This window comes from Quercus lobata, chromosome 2 (assembly GCF_001633185.2).
Source record: "Quercus lobata isolate SW786 chromosome 2, ValleyOak3.0 Primary Assembly, whole genome shotgun sequence".
Lineage (NCBI taxonomy): Eukaryota > Viridiplantae > Streptophyta > Magnoliopsida > Fagales > Fagaceae > Quercus > Quercus lobata.
This window is the reverse complement of record NC_044905.1, coordinates 40,896,192-40,913,734: the sequence shown is the minus strand read 5'-3', so window position 1 is coordinate 40,913,734 and position 17,543 is coordinate 40,896,192. Positions and strand designations below refer to the sequence as shown.

Here is a 17,543-nt window from a genome sequence, read left to right as displayed (position 1 = left end):
CCACCTTCAATAAAGCCTTACAAGGAAAATGGCTTTGGCATTTCAGGGTCAAGGAGACTCGGCTTTGGAGGAGGGTTGTAGCTGCCAAATTTGGGGAAGAGTTGGTTTTTTTTGGGGGGGGGGGGGGGGGGGGTGGGTTTGGTGGACTTCCAAGTTGGAGAGAGGCGTCCACGGGTGTGGCTTATGGAGAAGTATCCACGTGGGTTGGGATGCTTTTAGCAAAAACAGGTGATGTGGGGATCTTCCTTTCCATTTGGCTTTTCCGGTCTTATACAATTTTGCTACTAACAGAGCAGCCTTTGTTGACTCTTCTTTGATAAGGCAAGGAGCGGGGGATAGGAGAAGTTAGAATGTTCATTTCAATCAGGGCCCTAATGATTGGGAAGTGGTATTGGTGGATGATTTCTTTCGTTTCTTTGCAGCAAATTTACCTTCAACGGATGATGGTGATCGTATGAGATAGAAGTTGACAAAGAATGGGAATTTCAATATCCGTTCATTTTATCATAAGTTGCGTGGTTCTTCTTCCATTGTTTTTCCCTGGAAAGGCATTTGGAAGGTTAAGGCACTCTGGTGTATCTCTTTCTTTGTTTGGACAGTAGCTTAGGATAGGATTCTCACAAGTGATAATTTGTAGAGAAGGGGTTTTGATTTCATTAACTGGTGCACCATGTGTCGTTGTTGTAGGGAAATAGTGGATCATTTGTTGCTACATTGTGAGAAGGCTCATCGTTTGTGGAGTTGTCTTTAGAATTTTTGGGATTTCGTGGGTTCTCTCAAAATCGGTTGCAAATTTAATTTTTGGTTGGTGGAATTGGTTGGGGAAGCATTCATTTAAAATTTGGAATTTAGTTTCGTTGAGTTTGATGTGGTGTATTTGGAGGGAATGCAACCGGCGGACTTTGAGGACTTAGATCCGATGACCAGTTGCTTGCCCTTTTTACTGGTTCCCTTTTTGATTGGTCTAGGGCTTGGGGACTCACATCTAATGCATCTCTCCCTTTATTTCTTAGTTCTATTTTTCTTTGCAATTAGTTTCTTTTCTTTGTTTTTGCTTTTCTCTCTTTTCTGTAATCTTTATGCTTTGTGCTTTTGTACTTCTTTGCACAAAGTAGTTTTTTGAATATACATCTTTCTTACTTATCAAAAAAAAAAAAAAAAAAGTAATTGTCTTAGGCAGACAAGTAACTACGCCAAACCTTAAGGTTAAAGCACATCTCCAAATGGCAGTTCAATGTATAATTTTTTCCAGGTCAAAACTGTGATCTTGCATACTTATATGCCAATAAAGAATATCATGCAAACCCCATCTTTCCAAATGCTATAATATTTTTTTTTTTTTTAAATGAAGGAAGCACAGCATTGTAATTTAGACAATCCATAATTTCTCAGATTACTGAGATAAACAAAGCTCAAGTCAACAGACCAGGAGATATCATGGCAATGGAACTTTCCATATAAAAGCAAAAGGTACAATTGAATCAGGATAAATATCTTACAGAAGCTGATAATACACCATTTTAACTTGAAGCATTTAAATTAAAATATCATAACAACAAAAGAAAGCCGTCGTCAAACAACAAAAACTGCTAACTAATCCTACATGCTTACATGCTATACAAATCAGACAGGTATAATTTGAATTATATGCAAGAGAATCCATGCTTTTAGTCTTAGAATACAATGTACAATTTCAACTAGCATTGGCACTAAATATGTACAAAAACTCACTATGTATGCTTAAGTCATTTACTTCCAAACCTTGACAGCCCCATCTCTACAGCTCGATATTAAAAATCTCTGATTCAACTTGACAGAAGCTAGAGAGAGAACGGAGTCACGATGGCAACCAGCAGAGTCGGTGGCAGCAGCTGCAAGAACTGCTTTTGCTGTCAACTTACTAGTTAGCGGTCGTCTCCTTGTCTCCTATATACCCAAAGAAAAACACTAAGTTTAGCATCACAAGCTATAATTGCATGAGTTGCATAAAATTGAGAAAACTTTCAATTGCCTGATAAACAAGTTAAGGAATTGAAAGCAACAAACACTTCACAAGAAATGAGCACAGTTTGATTCACAATTGTCATAAAACAAGCACCTAGAAAGGTAGGACGATAAGAGAATCATAGGGTGGAGATGCAAAAAAAAAAGTTTGACTAGATTCTGACCCAAAAAAAAAAGGGCAAAGCACAAGCTATTTCCTAAATCCCAAAAAGAAAACATACCATATTAGTCAAATATTAATTTCAGTACACAATTGAACAGAAACATAAAACTTACCTGCACAACTTGCACACCAAAACTCGATCTTGCTTCATAGAAATCATCATTCCCAACTCCACTCAAGTTCGGCCCACAGATACAGTAACTTCGGTCAGGACTGTAACATCAACAATTAAAGTCAATTCAATCACAGAAATCTCATGAAAACAAGCAAACAAGATCAGAAGTTATTTACAGACCTGTGATGATCCCATCGACGTATCTTCAAGTCAGTACCCCCAGTTAACAAATCACCCCCAGGTAAGGGAAGCAATGAACGGATACCAGGAAGACGGGGGGGAGGTTCATTCAGCTCATCAACTCGGTACCTCGGATTAACATTTCGTCTGAGATCTGGTCTAGAATTTGACTTACTAGATGGTCTAGCCAAGGCCCAAGGCCCATCATACATTTCCGCATCACTATCATAGTTTGCCACCCGCAGTACCTAAAACAAAAGTTGAATATTGTGAAAACCAAATTTAACTAGGTAAAGATTGATCAAATCAATATGTCAATAATACAAGAGATAGTAATCCAGAGTGTTTTATGCCACTATAAGCAATGAAAACCAAGAGCCCCTATAATGAAACATGAATATGCACCTTCATCATTCTTAAAGCAGGAGGTACTTCATAGTTCCATCAATATATAGTCAACTTTGTCATTCGTACATTATTTCTAAGTAACACTTCACACAATTATTAAGTCAAGGAGGTGGCACATGCTATGCTCATCTTCTTTATCTTGCCAAAATTACTGCCTTTTAGTATATCCATTTGTAACTTAACAAGGTCACTGAAGTAAATTCAATGAGTACAGGGCTCTAGTCCCAGACTTGTGAAGAGTTGGCAAATTTTAGTTTATATGGAATTACCAACTACTTAAAATAGTTGAAGAAAAGATGGACTATGTATTGATGATTCACTTTTTGGGGGCAATCCATGCTTCATCCTAGAGAAAGCATACAGGATATTATCAATCAATTTCTGTTGAACTTTAGATCTCCAACAATTCAACTTAGCTTTTCCACCAAAACTACACTATTGCTTTTATCTTTACTTGAATCTTTCATTCTCCTTTTCTTTTTGGTTGGGGGAGAAAAAGATTTGTTCTATAGTTACTATGTGAGCCCCTATAGGAGATTATGGGAACTCCTGACTCATGCAATGCAATCACACTCTTTTTTAATAAACAATTATTAGAAATAAACCCCATGTACCTGGTGGCAGCTCCCATTTTCTGCATTCCAAAGAGAAACTTCATTGCAACCAGCAGCAACATAAATAAGGGGTCTTGCAGTAATAGATGCAGAGGAATTTGGAGGAGGTACAAAAAGACACATCTTCTCAATGGGGCATGGAAGAGAATACTGCCATGAATTCACAGGTATAAGGAACCTCAGATCCCAAAGTGTAAGCACACCTCTTGAAGATCCTGAAACAAACCAATTCCCACAAGGATCTGTTACCAAAGAAGACACATAGCCCTCCTCCGGAGTTGCTTTTAATGTCCATGAGCTGGAGTTTTTTCTTGTATCCCACAGATGGATCCCACAATTTTGGGTGCTAAACATAACCATCTGACTGAAACTACTATCAGCAGAGTAGTTAAGAAGGCTGAGTATAGCACCTTCCTTGATATCCTTCTTTTTTATGTCAGCAATACCTGAGTACTTCTCAACAACATTACCAAGGCCTCTAGAAATGTAATCAACAGAAAACATATGTATCGTGCCATCACATGATCCAACAACAACCTGAGCAGAGCCCCGAAGCATTGCACTGCACAGTGCTCGGCTTCCCTCCAAGTGATAAGTTAGCCTCGACCTAAATGAGATGTCCTTTTCCAATTTTCTTGAATCCCAAACCTTGACGGTAGAATCATCAGATGCACTCACAAAAAAACTATGATCAGTTGATATGGCTATATCATTAACCGCAGAACGATGCTCCTGGAGGTGCGCAACTAGCACCCCTCTTGGCTTCCAACCTGAATCTGGAATTGATGATGTTCGTGCAAAAGTTGGCAATCCTGTTAGATCAGTTGAAGTGGAGGCATCTTCCACAGTAATAGAACTGCCTTTTATTACGCTAGATGATCCAATCTCTTGAAATTTGCTATTGACATAAGCCACTTGATCATTTTCTCTGCCTTCTGGTTCATGTACCACTCTATGGAACTGTTTTGAGCCGCTGCTGATGCTGTATGAGCCTGAAACAAGCTTAGGTGCTGGAACTGAACTAGCCAAGCTAAATGATTTATTTACAGGATCCATCCAAGGCATTGATGATGAACCAATTCCTGGGGAATTTACTTGTAATGGAGAATCAGACCCAGCAGGAGGAATTCCAACTGCCCGCCTGTCCAAGCTAAAGGAGTACAGCGGTATGCCTTCTGATGATTTATCGCATATAAAACTACTCACACCACTAACCTGTGGCGACATAAAGCCTGAAAATTTCAACTTTTCTGAGGATAGGGGATCTCGAACATCAACTGTGCTACAAGCATTACTCATTAAATTTCCCATGCCTCTAGAATTAGCCTCACCATCATCAGATTCAGTCAGTTCTGGCTGTTGCAATGCATTGCCAACAGGTTTTTGATCATCAGGACTTTGTTGGTTATTGGGCCAGCTCTTCCCTGACCCTCTCCTGAGTATATCCATGCTTTCCCATTGTTTAGAATGAGGTGATGAGTTGTACCAAATTTTTCTCTGTCTCTCCAACATATCTGAACTCCTGGCATTTTCTAAAACTTGATAACACACTTGTCTTGCAACTGGAGGGTTTAAACATAGAAGGAGAGCCTTGTCAGAAGCCAAAGATGCTGGTTGTCTACGGAGGAAAGGCCGAATAAGTGGAGCAAGGAAAACATAGGAATCTACTGCACCTAAGGTCTCACTGCTAGCAGCAATGAAAGTGACGGCTGACCTTCGTACCCATTGACTGGGATAACATAACAATGGAAAGGCACGCTCTATCATCTCAAGTAGTATCCTCTTCCGCAAGAAACCACTTCTACATAGAATGGCCAAGCAATCCAAAGCATTAACAATTACAGCTTCTGTTGCATCACTTAAAGCCTGCTCAATGTAAGGTAAAAGATATTCCTCCACACTTCTTTGGCCTACAAAGAAGCATACGTACACAATTTGCCCATAGAAAACTGCCCGTAGCTGCTCATCTCGATCATTTAGAAAAGCAGGTAGGATGGGCAACAAAAAGTCATTACTTTGCCTCTGGCCAAAGAAGCAGCATAGATTGCCAATGTCCCGAAGGAGCGCTCTCCTGATATTTGGTGTCTGCTTTGGACCCATAACTAGTTCTTGAACGACCTCTGCAATGGACTTCCTCAGCTGTGCTAATTGTGCATCACTATTTATCCTTTGTAGTCGTCCAGATGCCTCATTAGACGATGCCAATGGCTTCTCTGTTAAGGTCAATTCATCAAGAACCCCTGCCTCACTCATGCTTATTGAGTGAATCAAGAAACCATAAGCAGTTAGTGCCAGCTTAGCAATATTGCTGGCATAACATATCCTCACACTTTCCTCTGGATCATCAGGAAGCATGGAAAGCATTGGAAGAATGTACTCTGGAAAAATTTTTGCATCACTTGGGGGGAAATCTCGAACTAAAGGCAGAATATCGCACAAAGTCTCCAAGGAAGCACAACGAACAATTGCTGCTGTATCCGAAAGCATTGCAATAACATATGGAAGCACTCGCTGCAACCGATCTTCATCATCAATATATAGTGCAGAAGACTTGAGTAAGAGTACAGCTGCCCTCCTCAAATGAGGTAACTTGACGTTTCGTATGCAGGAGCAAAGAAGAGAGGCAATCAGAACCATACCCTCACATCTCATACTATCTTCAGGCAATGGTAAAAAGGGCATTCCAAAGGTATCTGATTGGCTGTCATACTCAGACATCAACGTATTCAAATCGCTCATCGTAATCTTTTTCAGAAAGGGATGATCATTTCTCCTAAATGCATTGGAGATAGTCTGAAGCAGGTCACTGGAAGATTGCATCCCACAAGTTTTAAGATTTTGGGAAAACAAAGAATTGGGCGCATCCTCAAGCATCAGCTTGGCACCAGGGTAATGGTTATTCTGTTTAACATCCCTGAGCAGCGTATTGAGATCACCAAGTTCAAATTGATCACGTGTTAAACCTTTCTCTGTCTCCTCTCTCTTTCTACATGAGTCCTTTGTCAAATTGACATTTTGTTTTGCAACCATCTCTTGCGACAGCTTACCACTAGTACTGTTAGAAGGCGTACAGAGTCCACTACCAGTCTCCTCAGATGACCTAGTGTCCATCATTTGCTTAAGTATCTCTGGGAAAACTCTCTGGCACAATGCAACCTACATATAATAATTACATGAAAGCAAGGCACCATATGTGAGTTGCAATAAGTAGCAAAAGGTTGAGATCTTAAAATTCATTTTACATGTTATATATAATAGTTGTTTACCCTCATATCAGAATGAAGAGGATTCCAGTAGCAGTAGAAATTATGCAGGAATGGTGAGAAGTAGCTTGGAAACACAACATCCGCATATTCCTGCAGGTAGCTTTCAGCAGAAAGTCGTGACTCTGGTTCCAGCTGAATCATATGTAGTATCATCTTGCGGATTCCATAATCAGGGATCTGCACAGACAACAAATGGCTAATCATTGAGCATGAAGGCCAGACAACATAAAGAAGGTAAAAGAAACATGACCATAGATATACAGACACCAGTAAGAAGTGACATTGATCAACTCTAATGCAATATTAGAATGAAGGCAAGGCTAAAAAATTAAGGTTGAGGCTAGAGGTACAACATGATAATATAAAATATAAAATTATGGCTCCAAAATAAAGTATAAATTAGACAGAGGGGGGGGGGGGGAGAGAGAGAGAGAGACTACCTTCTCAAGATGTTGGCTAGGATCATATTGACCTCTGCGATAAGCAAGAAGTTGGGAGAGTTCAAATGGTGGTTGACCCTCAAGGAAAAGCTCTGCAATGACACACCTGAAACAGTAATTCGATAAGTGCAGCTCAGAAAAGAGAGAGAGAAGAGTGGGAGATCTCATGTTATTCACACCAAGAAAAAGATCTGAAAAAACAGGATATATCATTTTCGCATTCAAGTGGCCAAAACAAAAATAAACTTCATTCATTAGTGTGTAAATTCTAAAAAAAGCCATCTAAATCTCCTATTTTGTAAGGTTGAAGAAATAGAGACGCAAAGGAAAACTCCCATCCCCCCAATAAAGAAGAAGTGAATGAAACTTGTGGAACCAAAAAAATGGCTGTGTTTTAGTTTATCCTAACTAGTGGCAAGAAAATTTTCAAACAAGAAATCTAGTGCAACTCTCCAACAGTCATTATAGGCTTTCATTATCAAATACATATAAATGATTGCTCATCAAGCTCAACCTCTGAATGCGAAAAGGTAAGAAAGTGATTACTATACCATTATTATTAAGCTGCAAGTTCATCATTGTAGGCTTTCACACGCACTTCGCGTGAGTTCAAAGGCTCTTCTTTTTCAATTCTAAGTCGTAACTGCAAGCAGTTATAGTTTAAGTGTAAAACGTGTGCCCTAATTTATGAAATTCAAATTTGTTTTTACTATTACTTTTACCTTTTTCTCAACCAAAAAAAAAAAAAAAACATTTTCCATTCAATATTTTATTTTGAGCATGTTGCTTATTTATGTAGGCATCTGTGGGGGGTTGTTAGTGCAAGGAGAAGTTGGTGAATAATTTTAAATTTCTCGATTTAACTTTGTTTCCTTAATCTAACTTATTGTTAAATCACTTTCAATTCGGTAATAGGGTTATTTTTGGAAGTATAAAAATGCGGACATTATAAAAATGTTCTGTTCCAATTATATATACAGATATTATTATAACTGCTTGTAATCACTTTAGACATTTAATTCACATACTATAAATAAATAACCTTATGCTACAAGCAAATTCATAGATATGTATAACTTTCTCAATAAATTTGACATTGATATATCTAATAATAAAAGTTCACATCTGTGATCTCAGCATTTCTTCTGCTGTCAAAATTGAAATTTTAAAACATTGTAGAGATGCTCAAGACAGAGAATTCTCACCCTACAGCAAAAATATCCATAGATGGCCTTAAAGGTGCATCTTGTGCAACCTGCATCTCACCTCCATGCTCATAAAATCTCTGAAAATTGAGCAAGATTGGAAACCATCAATTATCCGATCATCTTATTCAGAATTGAAGACTGGATAAAACTTCATTGGCAAACTTCTATTACAGGAAATTAGCAAAATGACTGCCAGCAAACAGCAATTAATTGCACTAATGTAAACAAGTTTCTATAAAATGCCAACATCAGAAATACAGCCTGATCTTGCAATTGGATCCAACCTAACAGTCTAACACACAATCAAATGGGACCTACAGAAGTAAATTGAGTTATAATATGGTCTTTTTTTTCTTTTCTTTTATGGTTATTATTTTTGAAAGTTTTCATCATATGGCTGTAGTGTCTTATTCAAGTTTCTATAATTTTCCCCTTTTTAGAATTTCTAGGCATTTCAACAAATAAGATAATGATCCAAATAACCTTTTTTTACTAAAAAAACTATCCTATTAACTTGATATATCAGTTGGCATTCTACGTGGCTTATTTATGTATAACACTTTATTGTGACCAAAAAAAAAAGGATAAATGGATGACAATTGATAGAAATTTGAAAAAGAGTTTTTTTTTTCACTTTTTCTCAACCTTGTCTTATACATTTAGACCCCCCAGTCCTAAATTGTTTTATTGTATAATGCTCCATTTGTTTTGGCAGAAAATGTTTTATTGAAAAACAACTAGTTTTCTTGAAACATAAGTTTGAAAACCTAACTTGTTTTCCTATTTGGTTGCAACCTTAAAAATGAGTTAGAAAACATTTTTCAATATTTGGCACACATAGCAAATCAATAATATTTTCTTGCAATTCTAAATACTAATAACACAATCAAATTGGTTCTTTAGTAAATTTACACTCACCCAACCAACACAAAAAACCAGTCCTGCATAAAATTTACAGTCAAAGAAAAGCCCCACAATTATATTCAACAACTCAACACCCAGATCCAAAAACCAACATACCCAAAACAAACCATACAAATTATTAGGAACATGCAGAGTGATATTACCTTTGGCAAAAAACTAAACAAATTGCTTTTCAAATTCCACAGATCAGCGTGGGGCCTCTGTAATGAGAGATATTAGAGAGAGAGTCGGGATAGAATGGGGGGTTTAGGAGTTTGAGAGCAGATTTTGATGGCAGGGTAAGAGGCAGATGAAGAGGAGAGACGAGAAGGGTAGAGAGAGATGACGGATGTAGAGAAAATGAGGGCATCAAAGATCAAAGGGGGAAGATAGAGGCAGCGATATGACAAGGGCAGTGATGTGACAGATCTGGTAGCAGGGGGAAGGGATCGGCAATGATGAAAGACAAAGGAGGATCAAGGGAGATGGGGGAGACAGAGAGACAAAGGACTTCAAATTAAGGGGGGGAGGGGGAAGAGAGATAGAGAGAGAGAGAAGGGTTATTTTAACCGTTGTGATTCTGAAAATATTTTCTGCTCTTATTTTGATACAAAAAGGCATAGTTTTTCGTTGACCATGTTTTCCTAAACTGTAAACATTGGAAAACTTTTTCCAGAAAATGTTTTTTCGAAACAAACAGGGCCTATATTTCTCTTCTCTCTTTATCTCATTCTTCCTTCTCTCATTCATGTTCTTTTCTTTTTTATTTTAATAAGTATAGTTGTCTCCTTCATCTCTTTAACCCTCTTTCTTCAAAGAAAACCATACACTCAAAAGTAATATCACCTTAGTTTTATCAAGCAGCAAAATATCAAAATAAAAAGAGACATAACAATAAAGCCATACAAAGTTGCTAAACCACAGCATATGACAATCATAGATGATGGCTCATTAGTCATTACAAGTGACTGAACATGAATCATAGTTTCTAAGTCAAAAATCAATCAGCATATAGCATTTTGAGGAGCAAAACAACATCGAATGAGTATAAACAGAAATGAATAAGAACCAACCTCAGGTGCAAGATAACAGAGTCTTCTTCCTCCAGTGTCAAAGAAAAAGGAGAAATCCGAAGGGTCATCATAGGGAATGTAAGTTGGTTTGAAGGATGCAAAGTCAGCAAGGTAAAGCCAATTCCAAGAAGTGACCAGCACATTCTCACACTTAATGTCACCTATGACGATAAACAAAATTAACAGAAATAAAACCAACCTATGATCACGAAAACAACATAACATTGTACTCCATGTGGATTCCTTCAACAAACAACTCACCATGGCAAACTCCTTTCTCATGGCTCTGTTTAACAGCAAGAAGTAACTGCACACCCAAGGAAATAAAATTGCTGAGACGAATTGTATCCATTAAAAACTTATATATACATATATACACAGAACTCAAGATGTTTCGAAGGGAAGGAACGGTCTATTTCAGAATTTAAATCTCTTCTTCTTCACACCTTGCTGGAGTGGAGTTCTTCCTTTAATCTTCTTCCTTGTTCTAATTTTTTAGAAATGCTTAATCTTTGTAATTTATGTGTTTGATGCACTGTTATCCATGTACACCCCCGGTGTACCTGGACTTTTGATTAATACAATTCCGTTATTTATCAAAATATATATATATATACACACACACGCAAACCAATCAGTTCTTTTTTGGCGTAGGCGGCATTCAATCCCAGGTCCCTTATTCAATGACATTGAGCTAACCGAACCCACATAAACACTTAGAATGCAATGTTTGAGTGTGAGAAAATAAAAATAAATAAAAAAACCTGAAAAGCCAACCACTTCTTCTCGACGAGATTGAGGAAAGGCCGAGTACTTAATCGATCGTGCAAATTATTGAAGAAGTACTGCCTCAATAGATAAGCTGCTTTATCTGTTTCTTGCCAAAACTGCAATAGAACACTACCATTTTGAGTTTCAAACAATAATGCTGCTAATAATATTTCAAAATTCTTCACAGCTCAACCTCCAAAACCTTTAAAATAAAAATCCTACAATTACAAACTGAAGTAAGCACCAGAACTCTGTTTTCAATAATTAGGTGTATTGAAAACCGAATTGAAATTTTAAGAGAGAGAATTTAGGACCTGGAAAGGCCAAACGTGAGGGTGGTCAAGGGCACGGAAAATCTCTTTGATCTGAGAGAGACGGCGTTCGTAGTCTGTGAGATCGATGAAATCGCCGCGCTTGAAATAGACCTTGACGAGGACTAGGCCTTCGTCGTGCTTGCAGAGAATGGACTTAAAGAACCGGCCTCGGCCCAACACCTCCTTCAGGACTAGATTGTACGACGACGGCAGGTCGTGTAGGTAGTATTCCGACGCCGATACTTGTGTCGTCCGCGCGATCTTGTTGCCCATAACGTTACCGTTTTCTCGTTTTACTTGCTTTTCATGCTTTTTCTGGTTCTGTTGTCGTTCCGTTCCGGGGACGGAGCGGAGCGTCGGCTTTTGGCTTTTGGCTTTTTATTGATTTTGATTCCGCGAAACGTATTTGTGAAAAAAGTATTCACGTTTCGAATTCGGATATTTTAATTTTGAGTTGGCTTGCTCATGATCATGTGGCGTGTGAGTATGGGTTTTCCTAGCATCCGGATTTTTTTAAAAAAATAACATTAAAAGCCAAACTAATTTGGTATCTAACAAGATTTTTGAGTTATAAATCAAGTAAATTATACTCGAGTTTCCCATTGCGACAGCAGCTGAGGTGGACATTTGGTCCACGTAGGCGGCGAACTCGAGTTCGTTGGACTCAATTTAAGAACTTGAGTCTCCTGGACTCGATTTAGCTTAAATGGAAACCAAGTCTTTTGAACTCAATTTCCCTTCAGCCTTCCACGTGATCACTCAAAACACTCACATCACTCAAACACTATCAGAAATGAGGGCCTGTTTGGTAGGCCATTTCAAGCAACTTTTAAAGCATTTTAAATACACTAACACACATTTTTATACATTTTTTCACCCATACGTATATCAAAAATACCCAAACAACATTACTCAAACTCCTCTACCAAACACCCTCCAAACACTCAAACTGCACTGTCTCACTCAAACACTCTCAGAGATTTGATAACGTCTTAAAATGTATACATGTTATATATTTATGTGAGCGTTATCTCCTTATTACTATGCTTAATTTGTATAATTAAGCCATGATTTGCATTAATCCCTATTATTTATCTTTACATAATTTTTTGAATAAGATGTCATTCATTGTGTGTAATTTTCTACTTTCAGGAAATCATGTGAGAAAGATGAGTTTACAGGAATTTGTGAGAGAATGGAGGCCAAACTAGAATTAAAGTGGAGCTAAAGGACCATGCTTAAATGTCTAAGGAGGTGCAACTAGAGTGCCTGGATCGTCTACTATGATTGGAAGCTTCAAATAAGGAAAGAAATCAAATAAAAAAAAATATGAAAAGGAAAAATCTAATTTGAGCACTGATTAGTATTTTGGGCGTATCTCTCTCCTCAAAAATCCAAATGACACAAGGCTAGATGGGTTGGAACCATGACTTAAATATCTACAACTTTCCAGTTTTGAGTTTTCCAAAATTCTCAATTTTTAAATGCCGAAATTAACTCACAATTTACTGCTGTAAACTTGGGCGGAAATTAAAATAGTAAAAGTTTTATTTTCTTTGGACACTGAGACATTAGGGTTTTGAAGGGAGGCTAGGTAGAACGAATTTTGGAGAGAAAACCTTGTATTTTTCTTTCTCTAATGGCAGCCTAAACTCTTTGCTAGGGTTAAGGGTAATGTTTCTTCTATACGGTATGAATATTCAATATGATTCTTTCTAGGATTTTATCAACAACATATTTGATTGTTCAATTAGATTTCTTTTGATGTATTAGTTCTTCCATACTTTCAATAAGTTCAGTCATGTTTTTCTTATTGTTTAGATGAATTTCTAATAGTTTCAAATAAAAATCAGGTTTTAAAGTGAATGGGTTTTTTCTGAAAACTTTTCTAACTGCATTATTAATCGAGGTTATCATGCGTTCTTGAATTGTCTCAGTTCAACCGAATCATAAGTTTTTAATTGTATAAGAACAATCAGATATTTTCTTAGATCACAAAGAATTTCATATCGATATAGGAAAACACCCTGATGCCCTAGTATTTACATTATTGATTTAAATCAGTTTTTATTATTATTCTTGTTAACAATCACCAAGCAAAAGTATTTTTCTTCTTCACCCAAATTGTTATTTAATTATATTGTCTTGGAATTTATCCTGCTCCTTATGATTTGACCTCGGTACTCCAAGAATTATATTGCTACGATCGCCTGCACTTGGGAGTGAGCAAGCAAGATTCAAACACTCAAACCCCCTCACTCTCACTCTTCCCTCTCACTCTTCACTTCACGGTCTCTCTCACTCTCACGATCTCTCTCAGTCTCATTCACTCACCCGCACTTCAAACTTCCCTCTCATCTTACTCTTCAAACTTCAAAGACCCGTCGCTCCACCTTTATCTGTTGCTCCACCTTTATCTGTCGCTCCGCCGCTTCGCCTCTGTCTATCGCTATGTTGCTCTCCATCTCTGTATTTTGGGTGGCTCCGTTGGTAGGGACTCCACGTCTATCATAAGTAAGGACTCTCTCTCTCTCTCTCTCTCTCTCTCTCTCTCTCTCTCTCTCTCTCTCTCTCTCTCTCTCTCTCTCTCTCTCTCCATAGTGTTTGCTTGGTTTTTGGGTTTTGAGAAAATATGGCAAAACCGACAAATTTTGATTTCTTTGTATTTCATTTATATTATACAATGTCCCAAATTGATTATTTGTGATAATGTTTATTAATAGCACTTTAAAGGTTGCCCCTTTTTTCTGTTTCTCTGCTTATTTGCGATACTTGAGCTACTATGGTTTTTGAGGTTTCTTACTTTTATTATTATTTTGTCATTGTCATTTGAAACAAGGAGAAAATTGGCATATAATACCAATTTTCAAACATATTTGTTAGTTAGCAAGTTTCCAAACTTATTAGCAAACTAACATCTTGAGTCTCTTAAACTCGAGTTCACTATAGCAACTCAAGTCTTGGAAATTTGATTTCCACGTGGAAATCAAGTATTAAAAACTCGAGTTCCTCAAAACAAAACTAAAAGAACAAAATTCACGAACAACTTCAGCTCCTCATGCATGAGCTTCAGGTCTCACTCTCACTTCAATTTCTCACAGGATTGTATAGCATCTCACCTTCAAATCCTTCATATCTTCACCAGCAAGACCAAACCGGCAAACCCAAACCTAACAAATGCACCAATTGGAACCTACAAAACCAAACCCAACAAACATGCCGATTGGAACCTGGAAAACCAAACCCAAAAAACGCACCACCACCTCATCCCGATCTCGTCGCCTAGGTTTACCGCTTAGGTTTAATCCGAGCCACCACTTGGAGCCTGGGTTTGTTGCTTCGTGTTACTGTTTTGATCTCACTGGGTTTGTTGCTTTGTGATTCTGTTTTAATCTCTTTGGGTGTTGTGGTTTTTGTTTTGATCTTAATGTTTCTATTTTTGTTTTAGGGAAATAAAGTGTTAAAGAGTTGAGTTCACATGGAACTCAAGCTTGTGAGAGTCGAGTTGCTATAGTGAAATCGAGTCTAAGAAACTCAAGATGTTAGTTTGCTAATTAGTTTGAAAACGATGCTAACTAACGAATATGTTTGAAAATGAGTGTTATATGCCAATTTTCTCCTTTGAAACAATGGAGCATGTATTTGTGCTACCAAAACTAATTAATAAATCATTGGGTATTTTTTCATGACAGACAAAAAAAAAAAACATTGAGCACATTTAATCACCAACCCTTCATCAATCAGAAGATTCAATAGCCTGTGATCAAAACCAAGTCATAAATTTGAAAGGTGCTCACGTGAGCTGTAAACACAAAAATTAGTTTTTTTTTTTTAATCAATTTTGTTGTTTTTTATTGTTAGCCTCAATCTAAATATTGTTTTGTGTTCTGTGTGATAATATAGCAATTAGAGGTACCTTGTTATCGCTATTGCTGGACCCATCCTACTTTCATTGCATGTGATGATTAGTCCCATGTCTGTGAAAGCAAGCTTCTTGATAGTCCTCCTATAGCTTGCCTTTGAATTCTCCTTTTACAGATTAGCTACTGAAAACTTGGAGCATGTGATAGTATCTCCATATATCCAACGGAAACTAGAACAGGGATTTTAAATCATCACCATATATATGTAGCTTCTGTCAGTTTTATCGAGGGTTTAGATGTTTACTTTTGGATAGGATAAAATGGCAGAAAAGAAAATATGTGGCTAACCCTAAGTAGTTTGCTGAGTATCCATAGTTGACCTCAAGATTTTGGGACTAAGGTTTGATCGTTGTTCTTGTTTGATGTTTACTTTTGGGATGGGTCTTGGTCATGTGTATCATAGTTTTATGTCTTTGGATATTAGAAGCTATCAGTCTCAATTGTTCTCAGCATAAGTGATGTTCTAAAAATTGTTTCTGGGAAAATACACGTTCTAAAAATGGGAATTCCAAATATCTTGGTGGTTACTGGCCGCTTTTGACAAAGGTTCGAGGAAGAGACAAATTGGAATATGATGAGGTATGAGGATAAGGAGACTAGAAATTTATATATTTTTCTTGCTTTTTAAGAAGAAAAGAGGAAATATATATTAAGGAGAGAGAGAGAGAGAGAGAGAGAGAGGTCAGTGTTCTAGTTTTGACTATTTTTGGTTTTGTTAATTAATCACCTAATATATTGAATGGTTAAAAATTTAACGGGAGGTCCCCCAACTTCTCTCCTAATTAGAGAAAGAAGGGTGAGGGGTCGGGGTGTCAAAATTGGGTTTCATAATGAGCATAATAAACATAAAAGAGTTCGGTGTCAGAATTGTGTTGCAAATTAAGGTTTCTTTCTTTAATCTTAACATAAAGCTTTGCTTTTACAATTGTTGGTAGCATACTGAGTTTTTTATATGTATCTTTATTCCCTATGGTTGATTGTCATACTTATCATTTGTGCAAGAAATTAGGCTATACATTGAGATCCTTGCTAATTTATCTTGAACATGTGCTTATATTACTCTTGATTCCCTAAACTTTGTGCAGTATTGCTGTCATTGCTGCTGAGGAGGTTGATGAGTTTGGTCTTGGTCCCATGAATCGTTCGGTGTTAAGGTTTATAAAATAACATCAATTGTTCGCTATTTGAGAAGGCGAGGTAAAATTAAAACCGACCACCTACTGAATTTCTATATTCTCTTCTTATCCTTTTACATTATGTTGATTTTTTTTTATCATCTCTAAAATTCTAAGTTTGAATGCATAGTCATGCCCATTAGTTGGGTTAAGTTAGATTGGTTGACAGTTGCACACCCTTACATAAAGGTTACACAGATTCATGCCCATCACTAATTGGGCCTCTATAGCCCATCAAAACTATTGGTAAATTAGATAGGGTTATATTGGGTGCAAAGCCCACATATCATGTATTCTTCAATGACAGTGGCTTAGTGCAACACAAAATTTTATTAAAAAACATGTGGAATTCAATTCATTTTCTATTTCTAGTAAAGGATAAAAAAACCTTGGATATGAAGAGAATAAAAAAAATAAATGGGCAAATTACATATACTTTACACTCTTCCCATTACTTGTCAAACTCTCCAAGATGGGATTGAAAAAAGGAATAGCTGACATATTAGAAATTTTCACAAAGGTCTAGTTGAAATTAAGCTCTATGGGTCCCCATTTGGTCATTCCCCACTTCAAAAATTGATAAAAGTAAAATGGGAGCAACTTGCGTTAGTTTTGGAAAAGATTATGGTCACTCAAAATTCCACACAAGATTAGACACTTTGCATGGAGAGCAACCTGTGATATTTTGTCGACAAAATCAAATCTGGTATGTAGGAATGTTTTGGGTGCAGTACACGTGAAGAATGTGGGCGAGCTTCAAAATCTTTGTTTCATCTCTTCTGGGAGTGTACTAAAGTTAAGGAAACTTGGAGTTTTTCTTCACTCTTCCCTCTGCTGTCAATGACTCACTTTAGAAGTTTTTTGAATTTCTATGGCACATTCTAATGGATGCTCAATGGGGAATGGAGGATTCAAGGCTGACAATGACAATTGTTTAGGCATTATGGACAAATAGGAATGAAGTGCGTCATGGAAAACAAAGAAAG

At 37.2% G+C, this 17,543-nt stretch overlaps 1 protein-coding gene across 1 annotated transcript; it reads right to left on the bottom strand.

The window, feature by feature from the left end:
• Nucleotides 1-1,433: 1,433 nt before the first annotated feature.
• LOC115975621 (serine/threonine-protein kinase VPS15) lies at nt 1,434-11,963 on the bottom strand. The gene is made up of 11 exons (XM_031096483.1): nt 11,460-11,963; nt 11,139-11,261; nt 10,636-10,681; nt 10,375-10,535; nt 8,396-8,475; nt 7,191-7,296; nt 6,751-6,927; nt 3,485-6,640; nt 2,463-2,710; nt 2,281-2,380; nt 1,434-1,926 (listed from the first exon to the last, which is right to left on the bottom strand). Exons 1-11 carry the CDS (start codon nt 11,730-11,732, stop codon nt 1,750-1,752), a joined length of 4,647 nt encoding a protein of 1,548 aa, XP_030952343.1. The 5' UTR covers nt 11,733-11,963; the 3' UTR covers nt 1,434-1,749.
• Between the last annotated feature and the right edge of the window lie 5,580 nt (nt 11,964-17,543).